The following is a 22696-nucleotide window of genomic DNA, read 5'->3' on the forward strand; positions in this document are numbered from 1 at the left end:
TTATTATTATTATTATTATTATTAAAAATCCGCCTCCCGTGAGCCACACCAATGACTGAAACAGGCTTGGAATCAGAAGCAGCCACTCTCAGGATGTGTTCTCCTCACCCTTCCTGAACCTCAGTTCATCAGTTCCGAAATGGGGAGGAAACCCCCACTTTTTAACAAATAGGTGAAGGGTTGGAAGGCCCCCCTGTGTCCCCCTGTGATGGGTGAGCAGCAGTCTCTGGGCTGTCAGCACTGTCTGTCAGGTTCAAATGCACCTGGGCAATTGCCACCTGCTCGGGTCAGGACCGGAAGCTGTAGGAAAAGACATGCAAACAGCCCCCCTCATTCCCTCCGCAGCATCCCACTCTCCTGGGAAACCATTTCCATCCATACTTGTGCCTCAGTGTCCCTAGCTCTAAGATGTTTGCATTCTTTTATTTCTTACCCCAAAAAAAGAAAGGGGTTCAGACCGTAGGCATCATTCTGCATCTTATCTTCATTCTCAGACATGTGGCCATGGCCAGCATTTTCGTGTCCAAATATCCAGGGTTGGCGTCTGATGGGGCTTGGATGGTTTGTATGGCTATTTTCAGATGGTTAACATCAGGGTCAAGGCCTCAGAACCCCAGATGGGCCTGGGTGTGAATCCCACCTCCACCAACTTCCAACTGTGTCACCTTGGGCAGGGCACTTAACCCTTCTGAGTCTCAGGTGTCTCATCTACAAAATGAGATTAGAAATACCTTCCTTCCAGAGCTGTCTTCGGGATCAAATGAGATAGTTGACGGGACGAGCCTCGAGCACACGGGACCTGTCACATAGTAGGTGCTCACCTAGCACACTTTTCCTTAACCAACGGCTCGGCTTGTGTATTGAGCCACGCAGATCCGAGACCCACTGCAGTGAGTGGGAAGGAGGTGAGGGAGAGCACGGTGCCCTAGTGGCGCACAGGAGTCACCTGAGAGGACATCGTGAGGAAGAGTGGGAGCTCCTGGGTAGAGGAAGAGTGGAAGCTCCTGGGTAGAGAGGAGAAGGAAGGGCATTCCAGACACAGGAGTACACGCGAGCAGATGACGGGCAGCCAGTGAGACCTCGAGCCGTGGGCAGCGGGCAGGGTATGGTGTGAGGTGAGGATGGGGACACACCTGCAGTAAGAATTGGAGTCTTTATCCCCAGGACTATGGGACACCGTGGGAAACTGGATTGGAAAGGCCAAGTGGAGGGAGGCAGGGAGACATGGGGAGGCCCTGCGTCCCCCAGAGACAGGAGCCCATGGTCTGGGTGAGTCCGGGGCCATGGGAACAGAAAGAACACAGACAGGGCTTGCTAAGGAGGAAACATGAGGATGAGACAGAGAGGTGTGTTCAGGTGCCTCCAGGGGTTCTAGCCGGGGTACCTAAGGGACCATCCCAGAGCTCAAGAACTCAGAAAAAAATGGGAAATTCTAGGACTTCCGGTTTGATCACAATGACCAGCTGCAGTGACAAGTGGATAGAAGGATCTGAAACTCAGGAAGGGGTTGGAGCTGTGGGGGGGTGTGTGGCTCCTTGGCCCACAAGAGGAGCTGAGAGCTAAAGAAACCTGGTGAGGAGAGAAGTCAGCCTAGAACCAGGCCTTGGGAGCCCATAGCTTATCTCCTGACGCTGAGGATTATCCACTGAAATGCTAAAACCCATCCTGGCTTCTCTGGGACAATCTGCCAATCTGAAAAAATCACGGGGCCCCCACCAGTTTATTGCAGAAACTGGTCTCAGGGCACAAGTCCCAGCCAACAGAAAAACAATGGGAAGCAAACAAATAAAACAAAAGTCTATCTTTCATCCCGAAGTCAACTAGAGGTGCCTGGGTTTTTCCACGATGGCGCTCAGCCTGCCCACCGCTCCCGACAGAGGAGTCCCGGCCCAGCCTCCAGCGTGGCTCTTCCTGCCATGTTTCTGCTAGTGTCTCTGCGTAGATGGCCCCTAAGGCCTTCCATCCCTGAATGTCCCCACGGCATGCAGAATCCACCTCTCCAGGGACAGAGTCTTGGGTGTCAACAGACCCAGGTTCTGATCTCAGCACTGTCACTTCTTGGCTATGTAACCTGGGGGGAAATCACTTGCCTCTCTGAGCCTCAGTGTCTTCAACTTTCTGAAAAAGACCCACTTGACAGAGTTGTGTGGATTAAATGACACAATTTATATGAAGCTGCTGGCATGGAGTAGGTGAACTTAAAGCTTAGTGGACCTCTCGCTCTGCCCTCTGGTGTGAGGGCCACCTCTCCCACAGCTTGGTAACCAGGAACTCTAGATCTGCAGAGCTCAGAGTCTCAGGAACAGAAAGGAAACTCCCAAGTGAGTCACTTGGAGGAGGATCGGGGGGATCGTGGTGGATCCCCTCCTCCTTCTTGCTCCTGGATCCGTGTGGATTAACTACTGAGGGCAAAGCATCATCTAACGGTCATTGATCTAAGGCATAGAGTGCATCCTGGAGGACGGTGCCCCTCCAAGCAGGACACCATCTCCAAGCTGACACCTCTGCCACACCTTCAAGAGGCATCTTCTGGTTGTGAAATGTTCAGAGGACCAGAGGGTCCCATGGCCATATGCTCCTCCCACACCGCCTTTCCTGTAAAAAGGTCTCCACGGTCTAATGTGATGTCACGCAGTGTTCTGTGTCAGCAGATCAAACTCTCTGGAAACCCTTGGGTACCAATGCCAGCCAAGACTCTGTGGGCAGAAAAGGCCCTCACATCTGTGAATCCGTAACACATGTGAATTCCAGTCAAGATGAATTGCTGGCCTCTGCAGAATCGAAGGGATCCAGTGTGACCAAGTTGCTACCAAGAAACAGTGGGTCTCTTCTCAAGAAACAACGGGTTGCTGACAGATCAGATACTCAGCAGTAGTGATAGCACAGGGAGCCTGGGTGAGCGGGCCTGCACCTAGTCTCCACCCAGGCCACGCGGCTACTTCATTCATGTGCCATTGTACCGACACTGAGCTGGCCATTCAGAGACTGGCTTATGTCAACTGGCTGAGTCGTTCCGGCTGCTTGGTGGTTTAGTGCCTCTCCTGTGGTGGGTGCTTGCTGGGGAGCATAAGTATGCTTTACAAAAATCTTCCCACTCTGTGCCCGCTCCCATAGGGCCATCCACTGGCCTCTTCTCCAGACCTCTCCATTCCCAGTCTTCTAATCTTTCTTCTTTCCAGCCTCTGACCAAGAAGGCAAGCCATCCTCTACTGCCCATGAATATATGTGTATTCTTACTTCAGGCTGCTTCTCTTTCCACATGAAATGGATTAACAGGTCCCCTGCCCAAAGTTCTCACCACTGTCTTTCCAGAACACCTTTGAGCAAGGCTATATAGTTCAATAGCTGTCTAGTTTTAACTTGTACCCAAAAATTTCCCTCCTTTATCAGAAAGTCAGCAGGAACCCTTTCAGGCAGGCATGGTGTGAGCTAAGGAACAGGTCCTGGTGCAACAGACACAGATGACATGGGGTTCTGGGCCACCTGCCCATAGGGCTGACTGGAGACTTCTGACTCTGCTCACGCCTGTCTCTAGGAGAACCACGTACAAAGGATCGCCACTGGGCTCGTTTAACTTTAAGTTGGTGAGTCAGACAGATCCATCTTGGCTATTTAACCAGGGGAGTCATTACCATACATGTTTGCAAAAGTGTCACAGGACCCTTCTTTCTGAGGACCCAGCCTGTCCTTTAGTCAGTAGGTTCTGGGTCTGAAAACTGGCTCAAGTTCAGAGACTGCCTTTTGGGAAGGGCGTGTCCTTGGGTGAGACAGATCCATCTGGCTGAGGCACATTCCTAGTGAGGGACTCAGCTATGAGCCATCAGCAGGCTATACTCCCAGCAGCTGTGGGAATGGGTGCTTTGGTCCTGCAGAGGAAAGCTGGATGACAAAACATAACATCCATTATACATGTGTTGGACCCTTACCATATGTCAGATATTTACTGGGTGTTTGACAAAGTTCAACTCTTTTAATACTGACAACCACACCCTAGGTAAGGATTATGGTTCATTTTTCATAGATAAGGACACTCTATCAGTTAAGTTTCAGGTCTGGTTGCTGTAAAAAAAAAAAAATAAAAGGACTCAGAATAATGGTGACTGAGATATTCTCAAAACTTATTTCTCTCTCATTGAAAAGTCCACACAGTCACCCAGAGCCCAGACTCCTTTTAGCTCAGTGCCCTGCCATCTCTGGACCCAGCTCTCATCTCAAAATCCAAGATGGCTGCTCAGTCAACAGGATGGATAAGTAGAGAAATGGAGGACTTGATAGTCTCTTTGTTTTCATTCAGGAGAGATAATGTCCATCCTTGTAAAACCTTTAAGAAACGTGACCAGGCCCTTCCCAGAGCTAGAACTTGAGAGCCAGGGAGGATTTGGATAGGCAGACAGGTGGAGGCACTACATAGACAAAGGTCGGGGAGTAAGACTGAGAATTAGGCACTTTAGGAGCAGGGACAAGCTGGATAGCTGGACTGGAAGGCTCTTGTTTAGAATGGTGGGGGAAAGGCTGGTTGGAGAGACCAAAGGGACTGTAGGGGACCAGGATGAGGACTTTTTCATCTAAATAACGGGGAGTCCATGGAGATTTTGACCAGGAGAGTGTTGCGGATACAACAGGAAGCACAATGGGAGGTAGAGGTGGGCCATCTGACTTGAGTGTGGGAACAGTGACAGCACCTTGCACAGAATACTGACTGGCACATACTAGCTCTTTTAATTCATTTCAAGGTAAAGAAGAAAGAGCACAGGCTTTGTAGTCAGCCCAATCCAAGGTCAGCCCTAGTTCAGCATCTCATCCCTCTGAGGCCCTAACTAGGTCACCTCACCTCTCTGAGCCTCAATATCTGAGGCAGAAAATGCAAAATGTTTCCCCAAATCCAGGCTCTCCTACTATAGGCTCATTTCCCAGACTCCCTTGCAGCTAGGTGTGGCCATGTGACTACATTTGGCCAATGGGATGTGAGACAAAAGTGATGCTCTACTCCCTGGTCGTGCAAAGAAATAAGTGAATAAATGACAGACACATGATCCAATAAGGAAGTAAATTAAAGTTCCAGGGAAGGATTTTATTGAGTACCTGCTATATAGTCAAGATCTTTCTAGCTACTGAGAATCCAAGAGTGAACAAAATAGTTGAAGTGCTGGCTTTCATGGAGCTGAGAAAGTATGCATATAATAGAAAAGATGCTAATATGCAAGATCATTTCAGAGCATCTGTTCCCAGGGGAGTAGAAGAAACAGGAAGGTGGGTAGGAGGAGAGGGTGGGGAAGGGGTTGATTTAGACAGAATAGTCAGGGAAGGCCTCTTGGAAGAGGTGACATCTGAGCCAAGGCCTGAGTGAAAAGGACAAACAAGTGATGGGTTTCTGGAGGGAAGAGGGCCCTGAGCGCTGGCCAGTGTGGCTGGAATTGAGTGATGGAGGGGAGGGCGGTAAGTGGCCACTGGTTCTTCTCTCTCCAGACCCAGTGGAGCTGAGCAGTGTGGAAACCGAGGAGCTGCAGCAGATCAAGTGGCATCGGAAGCAGCTCCTGGAGGACATCCAGGTGAGTACACACTCATACACTCACACTCACAAATGCACATGCTCACGTCTGCACACACACATGTATTCATGCTGACATACCCTCAGAACACACACTCACAAATACTCACACATGTTCGCACCCCGGACCCCAGCCTGGTCATGGGGGAGGCCAGATTCCAGCCACATCTAGCCTCAGCCCCAGCCCCCCAGGAATGAGGAAGAACAGAATTCCCAAGGGACGTTGCCCCCTCCTCTCACCCTTCTGGGCTCAGATGCCAGAAGAGAGCCAAGGGAGTGGGAGAGGGAAGGACAGCAATGGATTAAGCCCCTACTGTGTATGGAGCCTGCCAGGGGCTCTACACACCTCATCACATAGTAGGTTCTACTCTCCCCTGGGTGGCCTCAATCAACTCTCATCCCATGTTGGATCTCAGCTTCATCCCCATAAATGGCCTTTGGAGACAGGCCCCCGTTCTGTTCCTGCTCAGTCCTGCCCCTGGGCCTTCACACCCGCGGTCGCCCCAGCCTGGGACTCCCCCAAGCTCTCGTCATGGCTCTTCCTTCCCGTTATTTCATTCTCAGCTCAAGTGCCGCCTTCTTCTAGAGGCCGCCCCGACCATCCTGGCTACAGTGACTGGGACCATCCCCCCCACCAACACATGTCCCCCTAAGATTCCAGAGAAAGAGGAATGTGCCGAAGCATTCACTCAGCAAGCATTTTATTGAGCACCTACCATGTGCCAGGCTCTTTCTACGTCATTGTCGGGATCATTTTCCACACTGCCATTTCATTTCCCCGTGATTCCAGCCCCACTAGACCGCGAGCTCCGTGTAAGGAGAGCCTGGGTCTGTCTTGCCATCGCTGAATCCACAGCCCAATTGCCGGAACATAGTACATGCTCAAATTAATATTTGCAAGTGAACCCCACTTTATTTGTGGGGAAGCCACTCAGTGACTTGGCAGAGGTCACATGGATAGGAGCTGATTGAGCTCAGACACAGGCTCCAGGCCCCATGCTGTCCCTGGGGCCCAGGACAAGCCCCCAGAACCACTTCCAGCCCACAGATCTCAGGGGAGGTAAGGGAGAGCCGGGTGCCTTTTGGAGTCTCATGCCAACGCTCATGCTGCTGCCCTGCAGTGGGGTGCCGGAGGAGCTGCCACTTTGCCCTGTCTGTTCAGCAGTGGCAATTGGCAGAGTTAGGGGCCTCTCCTCTGCCACTGGGAGTCCCCTGCAGGGTCAAGGTGAAACAGGGAAAGCAGAGGCTCGAAGTCAGACCTTGGACATGTCACTTCACCTCTCCGAGTCTCAGTGTCCTCTTCTGTAAATTCCACTGGCATTGCAAAGTCCCTGAGGAGAGGGCCTGGGCTGTCTAGGACCTGGTGTACCCACAGTACCTGGCACACAGCAGGCACCGAGTCAGGGGCAAGCGACAGAGCAAACAGACGGATGGAGGGAAACTGAAGCAGAGCCAAGGCCTGCCCACAGGGCCAGCATCCGTGCCTCCTGGCTGCGGGGTGTGGAAGGGGACGGAGGGAGCCACGGAAGGAGTGTGAACGAGGGCAGGGCGGGTGCCAAGTGTGCTTCAGAAAGATGGCAGCCAGGTGGAGGACTGCTCGTCTGCTGGTTGGCTCGGGGGCGGGAGACTTTACGGCTGCAGAGGGGAGAGCGGGGAATGCTGGCAACAGAGTGGGGCAAAGGGTGGGGACTTGGGGACTGCCCCCTACCAAGTCAGAGGTGATGGAAGAGAGGATACAGAGGCGCTAGTTCGGCCTGGAAGTCTGAGGTTATGAGACATCTGGGGAGGGGATCTGTCAAGACAAAGCCATTCGGGTGTCAAGCCCAAGGGTGGGAGTGGTTGTGAGGGAGGGTCGTGAAACCCTTTCTGTCTTGGCCTCCGCCCCTGACTCTCCCTCCCTGTTATGCACCCCACCACCACCACCACCACCACCACCACAGAAGCTGAAGGATGAGATCGCAGATGTGTTTGCCCAAATCGACTGCTTCGAGACCGCACAGGAGAGGTGAGGGTCCTGGCCAGGGGATCCTAGGAAGCTGCCATGGTGGCTTCCTAAGGATGTCACACATCGTTAATGAGCAGGGGACACACCTGGGCTGGGGCCCTGGTACAGTCAGGAATCAGGGCCCCCCGGGAGGAGGAGGCAGCAGTGGCGAGATAGGAACAGCGCATCCTGAGACTCCATCCTCGCTTCCAGACAGACAGCTCCCTCTGGAGACACCACCCCATCCTCCCATTTCCTCCATCCAAAGTCCTTCCCAACGCACTCTGACACAGCCCCTGAATAATCGCCACCCAGGAGCACCATGGGATGAGCCAGGGAGAAGGAAAACTCAGCCCGAAGGATGAGGACGGAGAAGCCAAGGGCCTCCAGAGTACAGGACTAAGCCTGTGGTGGGACCAAGGCTGGTCCACTTCGCCCCACCTACAGGGTGTCGTTCACCATTCTCCTTCTATAGGAAAACTCCCTCTGGCTCTGATACCTCCCTTCTCTGGGCCTCAGTTTCCTCACTCGCAAGATGAGAATGTTGTTCTCTACACGCTCCACTAGGGCCCGAGGGCGCTGACTCTTATATCCAGTGTCCCAGGAAATCTGCACCCTGCCCCTTAGCTCTCTGATGCCTCTGATCTCCACCCGCCTAGCCCCGCCCCCCCAGTTGTGCACAGGCACACACACGTGCACGCCCACGTGGCCCCGTCCCCAGATTCTCTGGTCACGCCCCAACAGTAACAACATAACTTGCCCGAGCGATTACCACCCGCTCTTTTCAGCGCCTTAACCTCTCAACAATGCTGGGAGGCAGGTGGCGATGTTGCTTCATTTTACGGACAAGGAAACTGGAGTTCCAGAGAGATGCAGCGGCTTGTCCGGGGAGGCTGCAGGCACCAGTAGGTGTTAGAGCAGGATCTGCACCAGGAGGCTGGCTCCAGATCCAGAGCCTGTGCTCTCCACCCAGCCACCCCGTTACCTTGCTCACACTCCAAGCACAGGGACCCTCCAAAAGCTCCACTGGGCTCCCCAGGCCGTGGTGCTGGGCCCATTGGAAGGGTCCGGTATGGCGGGTCCGGAGTGGCGGGTCCGGTGTGGTAGCTCTGGGAGAGCCCAGAACCTGCATTTCTCATGGTCTCACAGGTGATTTGAACACACGGCCTGGAGACACCCTCGCCTTGGAGGCCCCTAGGGAATATTGGCTCTAGTTGAGGGGAGCACTCGTGGTCCTTGAGGGTCCTTGGGTGTTGGAGGGTGTGCCCTGGGGTCCTGGGGCAGCCCACACTGACATCTTTACTTCTACAGCCGGATGGCTCAGAAGGAGAAGGAGCTATGCATTGGGCGCAAGAAGTTTAATATGGACCCCGTGAAGGTAGGCAGTTGCGGTGGGGAGACCTTGGGCCATGGGGTACCGCATGCTGGGCACCTCCACAGTGTTCTCTCGGTTCCCTCAGTTGACACAATGATCCGCCCTACAGATGAGGAAACTGAGACCCCTCAGGGCTCTGCATCTGTCCAGTGCCCCACAGCCAATCACGGCTAGGGGCTCTGTCACCCACAGCACAGCAGCCCCAGGCATGAGGTGGGAGCCCGGAGGATGGGTGGAGTCTGTGATGTCCATGGACCTGGGGTCCCTTGGCACTAAGCCTCTGTTTCCTCCTCTGGGAGTGGGGCATTGGACAGGGGGCACTTTAGACTCTGGAGCTCAGTCTCCAGAAGTGTCTTCTAGCTACCCACCTGGGGGCGGGGGGTGCGGCAGATCTGGGGTGCTGGCACAGAGTACTGAGAGCTCAGCTACTGCTCTCCCCACCCTAACACCCCCCCTCCAACAACCTCACTGACCCAGGAGCAACCCCAGCCCCCTCCCCTGCCCTGCTAGGTGGCTGTGGGCTCCTTTCCTGCAGGAACAGAGACAGGAGGAAGCCACAGCTGACACACAAAAGAGGTGGCTCAGGGCAGCCAAGGGGCCCTGGAAATTTACTGCTCTGGCTTAGAAGGCTGACTTCCCTCCCCGTCACAGGTCCAGAGTCACATATCCACTCACGTCCCACAGCTGCAACAATCAGACCCCTGCCCCCATCCGCAGGGACCACACACACACACACACACACACTCACACAAACTCACACTCCCACCCAAGCACCTAGGAGGGGCCACTGAGGGGCCCCCAGGACCCTCTGCCTGTCACCCACAAACAGACCCCCCATCTTTCAGAAACCTCTTCTCCAAAACAAACAAGGACACAAAGGAACCGTCACAGAAAACCAGAGGCCAACTCCTGAAACTCCTAAAATTAGAATGACAGACGCCGTGTGCCTGAGTGGTGGGGAGAGATGTTCATGACACTGTCAGATCAGAAAAGCAGGTTCCACTGTGGCAGGCGTGGCACGCTCCCACTTTCATACAAAAAGGGAACGAAAGTCACCACCATAGCAACTGTCTACCTCCAAGTGGTAGGACTTGGGCGATTTCCTCTCCTTTTGATTTAGCTGGTTTTTTTCCTAATTTTTATACAATGGACATAGATTACTAGCGAGAAAAAAAAAATGAAACGCTATTTTTAAATAATGTGACCTTTAAGAGGACCAAGGAATGGCTGAATCATTGACTCTTAAAATTAAGAATTCATGGAATCATCGAAGCACATAATCAAAGACCCTGGGGAACGCCCAGCACAAACCTGGTTCATTGCAGGAATCCCATTTCTCTTTGCATACCTCCAGTGATGGGGAACTCACCATCTTACAAAGGCAGTTTCTATTCGGGAGGGACACGACTTCCCGAACAGGCTGTGCCGGTGCCAGAATGCCAGGCCTTCGCGCCCTGGCCACGGGGGCTCCCTTCCTTCCTGCTCCTGAGCCAGCTGCTGTGCAGGGGCTGCTCATGGCTCTGTGTACCATCTCCAGGGCATCCAGTATCTCACTGAGCACAAGCTGCTGACCCCGGATGCCCAGGACATCGCCCAGTTCCTGTATAAGGGCGAGGGCCTCAACAAGACGGCCATCGGTGCCTACCTGGGGGAGAGGTAAGGAGATGGGGCCTTGGGGAAGCAGGGAATGAGGGTGTGCAAGTGTGCAAAATGAGTGTGGATATCTGTGTGTGTGCAGTGAGTGAGGGAGTGAATTACATTAGGAAAGTCATAACTCCTGGGGTTCGAGGGAGCTAACTGATCACGTCCCTCCAAATTCTGAACAAAAGCCTGCCCTGCCTTCCTCTTTTCCTTCCTTCCTTCCTTCCTTCCTTCCTTCCTTCCTTCCTTCCTTCCTTCCTTCCTCCTTCCTTCCTTCTTTCCTCACAAATAGATATCTGTTACTATCTGCTCTATGCCAGGCACTGCTGTAAGCCCTATATTTACACCAGTGATTAAGACAGACAAAACTCCTGCCCTCAGGGGGGCACATTCTAGTGGGGAAGACAGATCCCCAAATATGTAAAACATGTTAGAAAATTATAAATTCTTTGGAATACAAATGAAGCAGAGAAGGGAGGTGAAAAGTGCTGGGGACCACGGTCGGTCGAGGGCTGTGACTTCAGTGTGGACAGGAATGGCCTCGCGGAGAAGGCGATGTCTGCCTTAGAGGAGAGCAGAGGAGGGGTCTGGGGAAAGAGCGCCCCAGGCAGGGGAAACAGCAGTGCAGGGCCCCACGGCAGAGGCACAGTCACTAGCAGGCTAGTGAGACTGGAGGGAGCGAGGGCAGGAGGGAGGGTTTAGTAGGTGACCAGGTGGGGATCCACGGGAGGGTTCTGGGCAGAGGCATGGTCTGAGAGGACCCCTCTGGCTGCTGGTTTGGGGGGTGGGGTTGGACTGTAAGGGACAAGGGCGGAGCTGGGCCAGCACGCCAGCAACCCTTCTCTCAGGCTCCCCAGAGAACACATTTTTTTTTTCCAGAGCAAGCAGGGAACACAGGTGCCACTTCGTGATTTAAGAGCTGAGAAGAGGGGCGGGGACGGGCTTAGGCATGATTGCCTCCACTTGACAGATGAGGACACTGTGGCTTGGGGAGGTCACGCGGCTTGAGTGGGGTCACTCAGGCAGGCAGTGACAGAGGAAAGATTCGAGTCAGGGCAAGCCTCTCCAAAGCCAGACCCTCCTCCTAGGTGAGAACGGTGCTGGCGAGCCGTGGGGTGCTGGGGGTCTGCTCATGGGTGGGAGGGCGTGCACGTGGCTAAAGGGAACGACGTGGGTGACGCTAACGTGAGCAGAACAGACAGTGGCTGGATCCGGAAGGGGGACAGCTATCCCCTCCCCTTCCCTCACCTCAACCCTCTCCGGGAGGCGGGTACCAGGAAGTTCCTCACTGCACCCCACCCTCCCTTCTGCCCCCTTCCCAGGGACCCCATCAACCTGCAGGTCCTCCAGGCCTTCGTGGACTGCCATGAGTTCGCCAACCTCAACCTCGTCCAGGCCCTCAGGTGAGTAGTCCAGGGGCAGGGGCTCAGCCTTCGAAGGTGGCACGGCCAGGAGTTGGGAGGGGTCAAGGACGTCACAATCCACATGGCCACAAAGTGTCAGGAGCAAAACTTAATGAATGACAGTACCTGCCTCCTACAGCGGAGGCTGAGAGGGGTGACAGCTGTGGACTGCCTGGCTCGTCGCTGCTTCTCCTGCTGGTATTACTACATCCCCGTGTTATTAGAATAATATTTAATCAGTGTAATTGGTATTACTATTATTACTGCCAGTCCCACCAGTTTTCGGAATAGTGCTTGTTTTATTTACTCTATGAACACAGCGTGGTGTGTATTACATTATTATTACTTATTACTTTCTAATTAATGTATTGTAGTTCCTATTCTTACTTTTACGACTACAGGAGGCATTATAGTATATCAGTTAGGAGCACAAACTCTGGGGCCAGACTGCCCTGTTCATATCCCAGTTCTGCCATTGACACCCAGTGTGACCTTGGGCAAGCCACACACACACACACACACAAAAAAACTCTGTGTGCCTCAGTTTCCCCATCTGGGGATCATAGCACCAACCTCATACGGTTGTGAGGCCTGAACGAGAAAGTGCTTAGAGTTGGCCCACAGTAAGTGTTTAGAAAGTCTCGTTGCTGCTTAATGCCTGGAAAAATCGGCTCCCAAGAGAGGGGCATTCGAGCTGGACTTTGAAGGCTGATTAGGAGTTTTCAAGGCAGAAAAGAAAGAAGATAATACCATCCGGGCAACGTGGCCTTCCCTCCAACCGTCATGCTCTGTGAGGGAGAGGGATAGGCTCCAATATTCATTCATTCATTCACATTCGACAGCTCTTTACAGAGCAGCTCCTGGGTGCCCGGGCCCATAAGAGGCCCCGCAGGAGATGTGAGGGGCGCAGGCACAGCACGTGACCTCAAGGGGTAGAACGTAAAGCTGTGGAAATCGTCGACTTCCAGGGCTAGAAGCTTAGATTCCAAGAAAAGGTGTCCCAACCGGGGGAAGGCACTTGCCCAGGGCCCCACAGTCAGGAACGGGGAGCTGCAGAACCTGGGGCAGGCAGAGGTTCCTCATGGGCTAAGGTGTCCTGGACCACAAAAGGTGATAGTACTCAGATGGGCAAAAGGAAGCTCATACTTACTCTCATATTCAGAAAAAAAAAAAAAAGGCATTTCCTGGAAACCTCCTGCAAGCCTGGTGCTCACCAAGACAAATGCCACTTACTCCTCCCCATGAGCCTAGATGACAGGTGCAGATTCGCCCATCTGTAGGATAAAGAGAGTAAGCGTGTGGGGGAGGCAGAGTAGCTTTTCAAGGTGTCCCTGAGAGTCCCCACCCACTCCACTGCCCACAGCCCTGTTCCCTCCCCAGGCAGTTCCTGTGGAGCTTCCGGCTGCCTGGCGAGGCCCAGAAGATCGATCGGATGATGGAAACCTTTGCCACTCGATACTGCCTCTGCAACCCGGGCGTCTTCCAGTCCACAGGTGCCAGTGTGGGGTGCGATCTGGGGCTCCAGAAACCCTTCGGCATTGTCAGACACTGATCAGCTTCCCAAAGCACCATGGCCACCCCACCCCCTCGGGCTTCCCTCAAGCACCCAGATACTGGGAGCCCTGTGCCAGGGCCTCTGCCTCCTGGGCAGAGCTGCCTCAGGGATTGACCCTTGGGAGAGATGGCAGAAAATGATGGCACAGCAGGGCAGGGCAGCAGCACACCTGTCTGAGGGCAGGGCCAGGGGAGTCCACATGTCCAAGATGGCTTCCCAGAGGCAGAGAGGTCTGAATGGGGTTTCAAAGAATGAATAGGAGTTCTCCAGGAAGTCAAAGGGTGAAAAGGCCTTTTGGTCAGGAGTTCTAGTTCAAGAAATGACCCAGAGGCATAAAACAGCCTGAGCAGGACATAGGAGGCAAAGGCACACAGAAGGATATCAATGAAGGTCAGTCCTCCATACTCCCTAGCACAGGGTGGATGAGAAGCCATCGCGGCCAACTGGTCCTGGACTCTTCTCGGGATCTGAAGTTACCATGACGACAGTAACCAGTTTTATTTCTCGAGTCTCCCCATGCGCTAAGTGCTTTACCCATGCCGTCATTTAACCTTCACGGCCACTCTACTCTCATCCCCGCATGCAACACCGACTCAGAGAGGTAAAGCGACTTGTCCAGGGACACACCACTCCTTGGCTATGTGTCCATGGGCAAGTCCTACAGAGCGTCTGCCCCGGCTCTTAGTCATAGATGATGATTTTAGTGCCTGCTCGTTTTATCGGCCAGCTCCACAAGTCTAAATGTCCCACAAGGGCAGGGCCACATCAGTTATTTATTCACCTGTGAGTCCCCAGCCCGCAGTACTTAGTAGGTACTCAATAAATATTTGTAAGAACAAAGGAATTTTAAAGCACCAGATTTGAATCACAGTGCAACTACATCTTAATTCTGTGACCTCAGACATGTAACTTAACCTTCCTGTGCCTCGGTTTCCTCATCTGTACAGTGGGGGTGGTAACCATACCTGCCTCACAGAGTCATCATGCAGATGGGACTTGCTTAGCACAGGGCAAGCACCAACAATGTTAGGTGCCGCCGTTATCAGAGGTAGAATCGCTAATGTTCTATAGAACATGAAGCTACTTCAAAGTTAAACCTCCCAGTGTCACAGATGGGGAAGTTGAGTGTCAGAGAGGTCAGGGACTTTCCCAAAGTCAATTGGAGAGTTGGGGACACAGTAGGACTTCCCTGGCTCTGGACATAAACCACAGCGTAGCAGTTACCTCCCTCCCGAGTGCTCCACCCAGGCTCGCTGCCCCCTGCACGTGAATGTCTGAATCATGGAACGAACAGTCGCTCTGGCTCCAGAAGCCCCACAATGCCAGCCAGATTACCAAGCAACACGTGACTAAGCCCTGAACAGTGGTGCCAACAATAAGTGTTCTCCGAGATCCGAGGAGGCAAAGAACAGAGTGGGCAGCGGGGCTGGGAGGGCTCGGCAGGGAGGAGGGCTGAAGCTGGAGTTGAAAAAGAAGGAGGGTTTGAATGGGTAGGAAAGGGAAGGGGAGGACGTGCCTGGCAGGGGGGCCAGCCAGAGCAAAAGTGCAGGGGTGGGAAGGCACGGAGGGGCTCGGAACGTGACAGCTGGAGTTTCTTTGAAGCAGGGAGTCCAGTTAAGAGTGGGAAGTGAGGCCGGGCCTCGAATGCCAAGCCAGGAGGACAGAGTGGATCTCTGGGGCCGTGAGATGGCTGATCCTTGATCCCTAAAAGGGGTCAGGGCAGAGGAGGGAAGAGAGACCAGGGCCAGGACTCTGACCCGCTGTCCCAAACCACAGACACCTGCTACGTCCTGTCCTTCTCCATCATCATGCTCAACACCAGCCTCCACAACCCCAACGTCCGGGACAAGCCACCCTTCGAGCGCTTTGTGTCCATGAACCGTGGCATCAATGACGGCAGCGACCTGCCCGAGGAGCAGCTGCGGGTAAGAGGGGCATGGCCCCGCCCAGCCCAGTCCCCAGGCACCTGGGGTGGCCCGTCTTAGACTGACAGCCCAAGGGCCACTCCCCTGAGATAGACGACTCCAACGGGGGACCCATGTGAGGTGAACCCCCGGGGAGTCGGTGGCTGTCTTGAGATGGACCACCACAAAAAGACGTCGGCCCTGAGATGGCCCTTTCCGAGTGGCCCCCGTCTTAAGGAGGATGTCCAGAGGCAGACCACCTAGGAGGTCCTGCCCAATTTCAAGCCCTGGGGCACTCCGGGCACTCACCCTTCACAGCTTCTAGAAAGGGCGCCTCGATTTCTTGGAACCCCAGATTCTGAGGTTCTCAGCGAAAACCCTCACACTCTGTGCCCAAACCCCACCCGCCTCCAGCAAGGAGGAAACTGAGGTCTTCCACCAGATTGTGCGTCAGTTCAAGGGCTGAACCCAGGCCTGTCGTCTCCTTTTCAAATGGCCGCCACCCCTGTCACACTGTGCCAGACCCTGTGCCCGGCAAGGGGCACCCAGGGATGAATCAACCTACCCAGGCCAAGTTCAGGGTCTGGTGGAAAGATGATACACATGTGAATTACAGCTCTGGGTGATTCATGCTGTGCTCACTATGGGAACGTAGCTGTGGAGGTGCAGAGGACACTACTGTCACTCTCCCGGGGGCAGGGAAAGGTACCATCGTAGAAGGCTTCACAGAGGAAGTGACTTTCGAACTGGGCCTTGAAGGTCGAGTGGGAGTTACCCCAGAGAAGCACAGAAAAGACATTCCAGGAAGAAGTGGCCAGAACCCAGGCCTGGCGTGGTTCGGAAAAGGAGGGGCATCCAGAGTGGCTGCCGGGGGTGTGGGTGCATCTGGACAGTGACACAGTGATGGGTGGCAAGGTGGGGCCGGAGTGTGCAGAGCTTCGAATGATGGCTTCAGGAGTTCACCTGTTTCCTATGGACAAAAGGGAGTCAGAAGCAGATTCATAAACACAGGAGTGAGATTCAGAGCCTGGCTCAGCAAAAATGAATTGACAGTTCATTTCTAGGACCAGAGACACCCCAGAGCTCAACAGAGCTTCAGTCCTCTCCTGGTCAGAGCACAGCAGGGGTGGGGAGACGGCGTGAAGCCCGCCCTCCTGGCTTAGCACCCTGCATGTCTCTGCTGAGGAAGTCTGGGGGTGGGGAGGCCTGCGTCTGGAATGATTCTGGTGCCCCCCTTGTTTGGGAAGGGCCACCTTAGCCCACCTCCCTCCTTTGTCCCCAGAAGAGAAAATCAATCATGGTCGGGAGCTCAGGTCAAATCTTATCCCCCTTCCCCGCCATCTGCCTGCTGGGGTGACCTTGGGTAATGACTCACCCTCTCTAAGCCACTATTCCCTCACCCAGGACAATGATGCCTGCGTCACAGAGCTGCGATGAATAGTAATTTTTTTAAATGTAAAGGTCATATAGTCCATGCCAGGTACATAGCATAGGCTCTAAATGGTGGCTTATGTCACTGTAAAGAATAATTAATAATCATTTTAAAACGTCGGCACTTAGTAAAATGCCTGCAGCATAAAAGGCACTTGAGAACTGTTGACTCATCCCATTGTGGTACTCATAAGCATGAAGCTGGGCACGCACCTTGTCTGGCAGTTTACGAGTTAATGACAAGCCAGCACCAGTCCTGCAGGATCTCCCAGGTGCCACATTATTGCTCCAGCCCCCAGTGAGCCTTCTTCGGCATCACCCTCCTTAGATATTTTTCCCAATTTAAGCCTTTTGTTGATAACAATGCGCTGCATTTGTATAGAGCTTGCAACTTTCTCCTCGTAGGGTTTTCAGGTCTATTATCTCAATTTAGCTTCAAACTCTGCTTGGGAGGTCTGGAAAGGGTTTATTATCCTCCTCGGCAGCCAGAAGAGGCAGAGACCAAGCAGGGGGAGAAGAACAGAATTCTGGAGTCACAGCCACATCCAGGTCCTGGCTCCCCCGCTTTCTGGTTGTGTGACATTAGTGGCTTGACTCGTCTGAGCTTCCAGGTCATAGGATTAGTGTAGAAAAAAAAGTAAGGTATTTAGCAAAGCGCCTGGTGTAGTCAGAGGGGCTAACTAATCCAGAAGCTTCGCAGGGCACAAAGAGAACCAACCACACAGGCCTGGTCCTTGCTGTTCAAAGCTTTCACAGGTAGTTGCTGTGGATGTCGGGGTGTCTTTTCACCTTCTCCCTGGGCCTCGTCTTCTCCACATGTAAAGCAAGCACTTGGCTTTAAGCACCTTCAGATATTCAAAGTCTGCCACTTTGAGGACAGATTCTCCACGAAGCTACTCCAGCTTGGGCCCTGCTGAGGACAATATGCTTTTAAGTGGCCTCATTTATGAAATTAAACTGATGCAGATACATGACCTTAAGAGAGATCACCCCAAGGGCTCGCAGACCGTGAGGGTGAGCCACTGGGAAAGGCTTCAGAAAGGTACGAGGTGGGAGGGTGGGCTCAGAGGGCATTAGACAAAATCCCAGCTCTGCCCTTATGGCTGTGTGACCTTGAGTGTAAGCCTCAGTATCTTTATCTGCAAAGTGGGCTGACACTTACCTCATGTCATCCTCCTGAGAGACAGAGATAATGCCCTTGAAGTCCCTGGCACTTGGCAGGCACCTGAGAAATACTAAGAGAAATCTCTCACCTTGAGAGCGCTGCCTAGAGAGGGAGCGAGGGTGGAGGAGGAGGAGGAGGAGGAGGAGGAGGAGAGGGGACAGGGAGGAGGGTTACAGGTGGAGAAACTGAGGTTTGGGCAGGGAACGGTCTCCCGGTTCAGAGCATCTTCTGCTGTGGGCTGCCCCAAACCTCCTGGGTCCTTGTCCAAGTGACTCCATCAGAATTGACCTTGTCTGAGCCCAGTTCTAGGTATTTCATGTTCTCACTAAATCCCTCCGATGACCTTCAGCAGAAGGTACCGTCCCCAATTTACAATGAGGGAAACCGAGCTCGGAGAGGGGTAGCTGGTCAGGGGGTCTCATAGTTTGTGAGTTCACATTCGATCATATAATTATCCGTCTGACTCCAGAGCCCTTCCCTCTGCAGTGACCAGAGGCACAATTTAGGAACAGAGAACTTGGCTGTGTGTCCCTGCCGACAGTTGCTTCCTAGCTAAAGGACTCTAAACTCATGTAATGGAAAAGATCAGGGATCAGTTTTGGCTTCAGATCTGTCAGCTTCAGGTACTAGATCCAGGTGCTCGGTGAGGTCAGGCCTCAGTCTGGTCTCTCCACTCTCAACGGCCTTCCTCTCCATGTCGGCTTTCCTCTCAAACAGGATGTCCCCAAGCTGTGGCAGAGATGGCTCAGGCAGCTCCAGGCTTCCATCTTGCTTAGCAATTTAAAGTCCCAGAATTAAGGCTGATTGGCTAGCTTTGGTCACATGTCCCTCCCTAAACCAGTCACTGTGGCCAGCAGGATGAAACACTCTGATTAGCTAGATGAGAGTCATTCGCACCCACCCTGGAGCCTGGAATTAGGGGGCAGTGAGTGCCAACCTCCCACCCCGACTCCCCCAAGCAACCTGGACAGAAAGTATGTGTTTGAGTCGGGGTGATTCCCCAGAGGAAAACTGAGGGGGTGGGGAGGGACAAATGCAAGGCCCGCAGAACCACCGGAAGGTGGCAGTTGTCTATCTGATCACGACTGCTCAGCTGGGAGAAGACAGCCTGACCTAGCGGTTTGGTAGCAGGGCGTGCGGGGGTGGGGAGTGGGCTGGTATTTACAAGGTACAGGAAATGTGGGCGAGCTGAGCTGGTTTCTTTGTGGGGGCAGAATGCGCAGGCTGATATGGTGCCCACGGGAGCTGACAGGGCCCCCTGCAGGTGTCGTGGAAGCCAAGGCCTGTCTGTTCCCCTGCCCGCCGCTTTGGGCCTTCCAAATATTTGTCTGTGCTGACAGCTTTGCTGACAAGGCCCTCCTGCTGCAGGCCCTTGTTTAACCAGCCTGTGCCACTTGGGAATTCCTAGGGCCAGACTGGGCTTGGGCAGGAGGGGCGATGGGGCTTCTCGACTGCTCTAGGGGATGCATGGGCTCCAGAAAGGGCAAGTGATCCCTGCTCTTTGCCATGCCCACCCACCACATCCAGGCTGAGCCCAGGTACTGGAGTCTGCGGCTGTAACACACCTCTGTCAAGCCCAGGAAAACTTGCTTCTGTCTGCCCCACCCCCACCCCTGAGCTCTCAGGTCAGAAAAGACCTTTAAAAACCAGCAAACACCATTTACCTAAAACTTTGGGGGGTATCAAACAGTACTTGTGAAATTCTTCATTAAAAATTTCAAGGAAACCACCTGAATAGCAGCATACACAAATGCAAGAGAAATTATTTAATTATCGTAAAGATGGAGACCTAGCACTGTGTCTGATTTTAATAAGCAGAAACAGACAGTTTGTAACGTGTTTCATGGAACCCGGTGTCCCCAGAGGATTCAGAACACACAGGGGTGATCCGTCGCTGACACCCACGACTTGCCCACGGGGAGCTCTCAGCCCTGGCTTGCAAAACTCCGGTGACAGGGAACTCATTACCCTAGAAGACTGCTCCTCCCATATTTGAGCAGCTCTAACTGCTAGAACGTCCTCCGTGGAGAACTGAAATTTGCTTTCTGGGGACTCGCCGCACCCAAAATCAGAGCCCACCCTGAATAGGCCTTTGCCCTTGAGATCCAAAGTCAGCATCCTACCTTGATTCTGTCCTCCAGCCAGCCCCTCGCCCAGGGTGCACCTGGAAGTCTCTGCTACTGCACCTAAGCAGATGAGAGGACCCCCCCACCCACCCACCATGGCTCTGACCTCAGCTGCTGTGCCCCAGATGTGCATGTGTGTGTCACACACACAGATAAATGTGTGAGAGTGCACAAGTCCCAGCTGAGTGTCCTTGCCTCCGACATCCTCACTCGGGCACAGGGATGACGGCCTTCAGTTCACTCACCTGGCCTGAAAGTACAGCACTGGGTGGTCGAGGTGCAGACGGGGTCTGTACTGCCCCCTCCTCGGCACCTTCTCTTGACTTGGAGAGGTGAGGCTCTGACCCTGTTTAGTCCACTTACTCTCCCCAGAGCCCTGGCCAGTCAGCCTTGTGCTCTCCATTTATGGAATAAGAACACAGCAACTCGGAGAGGTTGAGAGACAGACCTAGGGTCACACAGCCGTGGAGTGACTGGGCTGGGATTTTAACCCCAATGGCCTGATGCCGTAGCCAGTGCTCTGGTCCCACCATGAGCGTTCGTGCCACTGGCTGGAATTCCGGTGGGGGCTGGGGAGGACCATAATCCACTAGTAGTCAGCAAACAGTTGCCAACCTGCTTTAGACCGGGCCCTTGGGGGCTTGGGAACTATGACACCCAGTCCTGCTCTGGAGGAGCTCCCCGGTTCGGGGAGTTCAGTACCAGCAACTGACGTTGAAATCCGGACGGCATGGGGGCCGTGGGTGAGGCAGCAGGCGCAGTATCTCTGAGGTTCTGACCCCACTCGCTCAGCACTATGGGAAGCACAGGGGGAGGCATGACACGGGGGTGGGGGCGGGGCAGCACCAGCGGACCTGGGGAAACCAGGGAGGGTTTCACCAAGAAGGCCAGGGACTAATGATGAGCTAAAAGGAGAGGAAGGAGTTTGTCCAGGGGTCCGGTGACCCGCCCGAGGCCACACAGGTCAGGCTAGGCCCAGGCCCCAGACCGAGATGGACATCACCACCAAGACTTGCTTTTCCTTCTCTTTTGGGGCAGAACCTCTTCGACAGTATCAAGAGTGAGCCCTTCTCCATTCCTGAGGATGACGGCAACGACCTCACTCACACCTTTTTCAACCCTGACCGCGAGGGCTGGCTGCTCAAACTGGGTGAGACGCACACTCGGGCACACGCATTGACCTGCCTGCACACTCGGGCACACACAGACACACACACGCGTTGACATGCAGCCTCAGGGTAGAGTCAGGATGGTCCCAGGTGTCCTGACTCGCAGGGCAATGGCCCGCCTGCCCCATCTCTCCGTCTGTCTGTCCTGGGACTGAAGGAAACAGCGAGGGAGGGGAAGGGTGAGCAGGAAGTGGAGACAAGAGGTTCGCGGATCCACAGACAGAAGCTTCAACTGCAGTTCTGTCTTTCTTCCCAGAGGGTTTCTAAGGAATCCAACTGTCAACAAGCCCGAGGCTACACAGACAGCAAGTGGCATATTTTGGTGGGCAGACAGTTGGGTGTCCCTGAATGATGGGGGAGGGAGTGTGACAGGATGTGGCTCAGGGGAGCCTTCCCTCAACTAGGGGGCAGGGAGGGCCTGAGGCCGGCAGAGAGGAGCTGTGGGTGGGTGCTGCGGTGGTGGGGGCAGCAGCTGCAGAACTGGCTGAGGAGCAGCAGGGCCCAGCCATCTGCCCCTGCCCCCACCTGCCCCCACTCTCCCTCCCGGACGCCTCCCAGCAGGGACCGCCCAGCCAGGCACAGTGGCTTTCAGAGACAGGTGAGGACGGCACCTGTGTTGGAGCAAGGGCTTTGGCCTGCGGGCCCACAAAGGCCCAGCGTCTCTCTATGCCCACATTCTAGTCCACCTTCATTCTAGTTCTTCTACAGCCGGTGAGGCCTCCTTTCCTGCCCAGTCGACTGTTCTCAGCCCCAGGGAGCCTCTAAACAGAATAAATAATCACTGGGTTGAATGTGTAGCGAAACGGACAAGCGCTTGGCTCTGGAGCTGGGACACTGGGGTTCGAATCTCAGCTCTGCTGTTGGACCTTGACAGAGACCTGACCTCCTCATTCATAAGATGGAATTAATGATGGTCCCCTCCTCGTAGGTGGTTATGGCGATTAATAGTGAATATTCTTTGAACCCTCTAGAACGTGGCCGGGCAAATGAAAGATGAAATGCTTGGCCCAGTGCCAGGCAGGGAGCAAACCGAGGGGGGAGGGCGTCGAGAAGGCTCAGAGAACCGCCAGCCGCTGTCCTGGGGCCTCGTCACGGAGGAGCCTCGAATGCCGAGTCTCGAAGCTCAGGGGAAGCCTGGGCGATGGGAGGTGCTGAGATGTTTGAGTGAGAGGGAAATACATCTGGGGGGTAGCGTGGCAGGCTTGGGGTTGGGGGGCTCAGGCGGAGGCCCGAGGGAGACCATCCAAGGCCCTGCTCTCCGTGGAGGGAAGTGTTAGTGGCGCAGAGAGGAAGACTGACTGCTGCGGGCCTCTTGCAGGGGGCCGCGTGAAGACGTGGAAACGGCGCTGGTTCATCCTGACCGACAGTTGCCTCTACTACTTTGAGTTCACCACT

The 22696-nt window shown here is 54.1% G+C and overlaps 1 protein-coding gene across 1 annotated transcript in view; it reads left to right on the top strand.

The window, feature by feature from the left end:
- The window catches only part of CYTH4 (cytohesin 4), a 28237-nt gene that overhangs the window by 2878 nt on the left and 2663 nt on the right, over window positions 1-22696 (top strand). The window contains exons 2-10 of the mRNA XM_011354441.2: window positions 5467-5549; window positions 7489-7553; window positions 8844-8910; window positions 10445-10563; window positions 11871-11951; window positions 13332-13444; window positions 15283-15431; window positions 21171-21282; window positions 22620-22696. Coding sequence (XP_011352743.1) covers window positions 5467-5549; window positions 7489-7553; window positions 8844-8910; window positions 10445-10563; window positions 11871-11951; window positions 13332-13444; window positions 15283-15431; window positions 21171-21282; window positions 22620-22696 — 866 coding nt within the window. The remainder of the gene's footprint in view (window positions 1-5466; window positions 5550-7488; window positions 7554-8843; window positions 8911-10444; window positions 10564-11870; window positions 11952-13331; window positions 13445-15282; window positions 15432-21170; window positions 21283-22619) is intronic.

The sequence above is a fragment of the Pteropus vampyrus genome, unplaced genomic scaffold, assembly GCF_000151845.1.
Source record: "Pteropus vampyrus isolate Shadow unplaced genomic scaffold, Pvam_2.0 Scaffold16, whole genome shotgun sequence".
NCBI classification, from domain to species: Eukaryota; Metazoa; Chordata; class Mammalia; order Chiroptera; family Pteropodidae; genus Pteropus; species Pteropus vampyrus.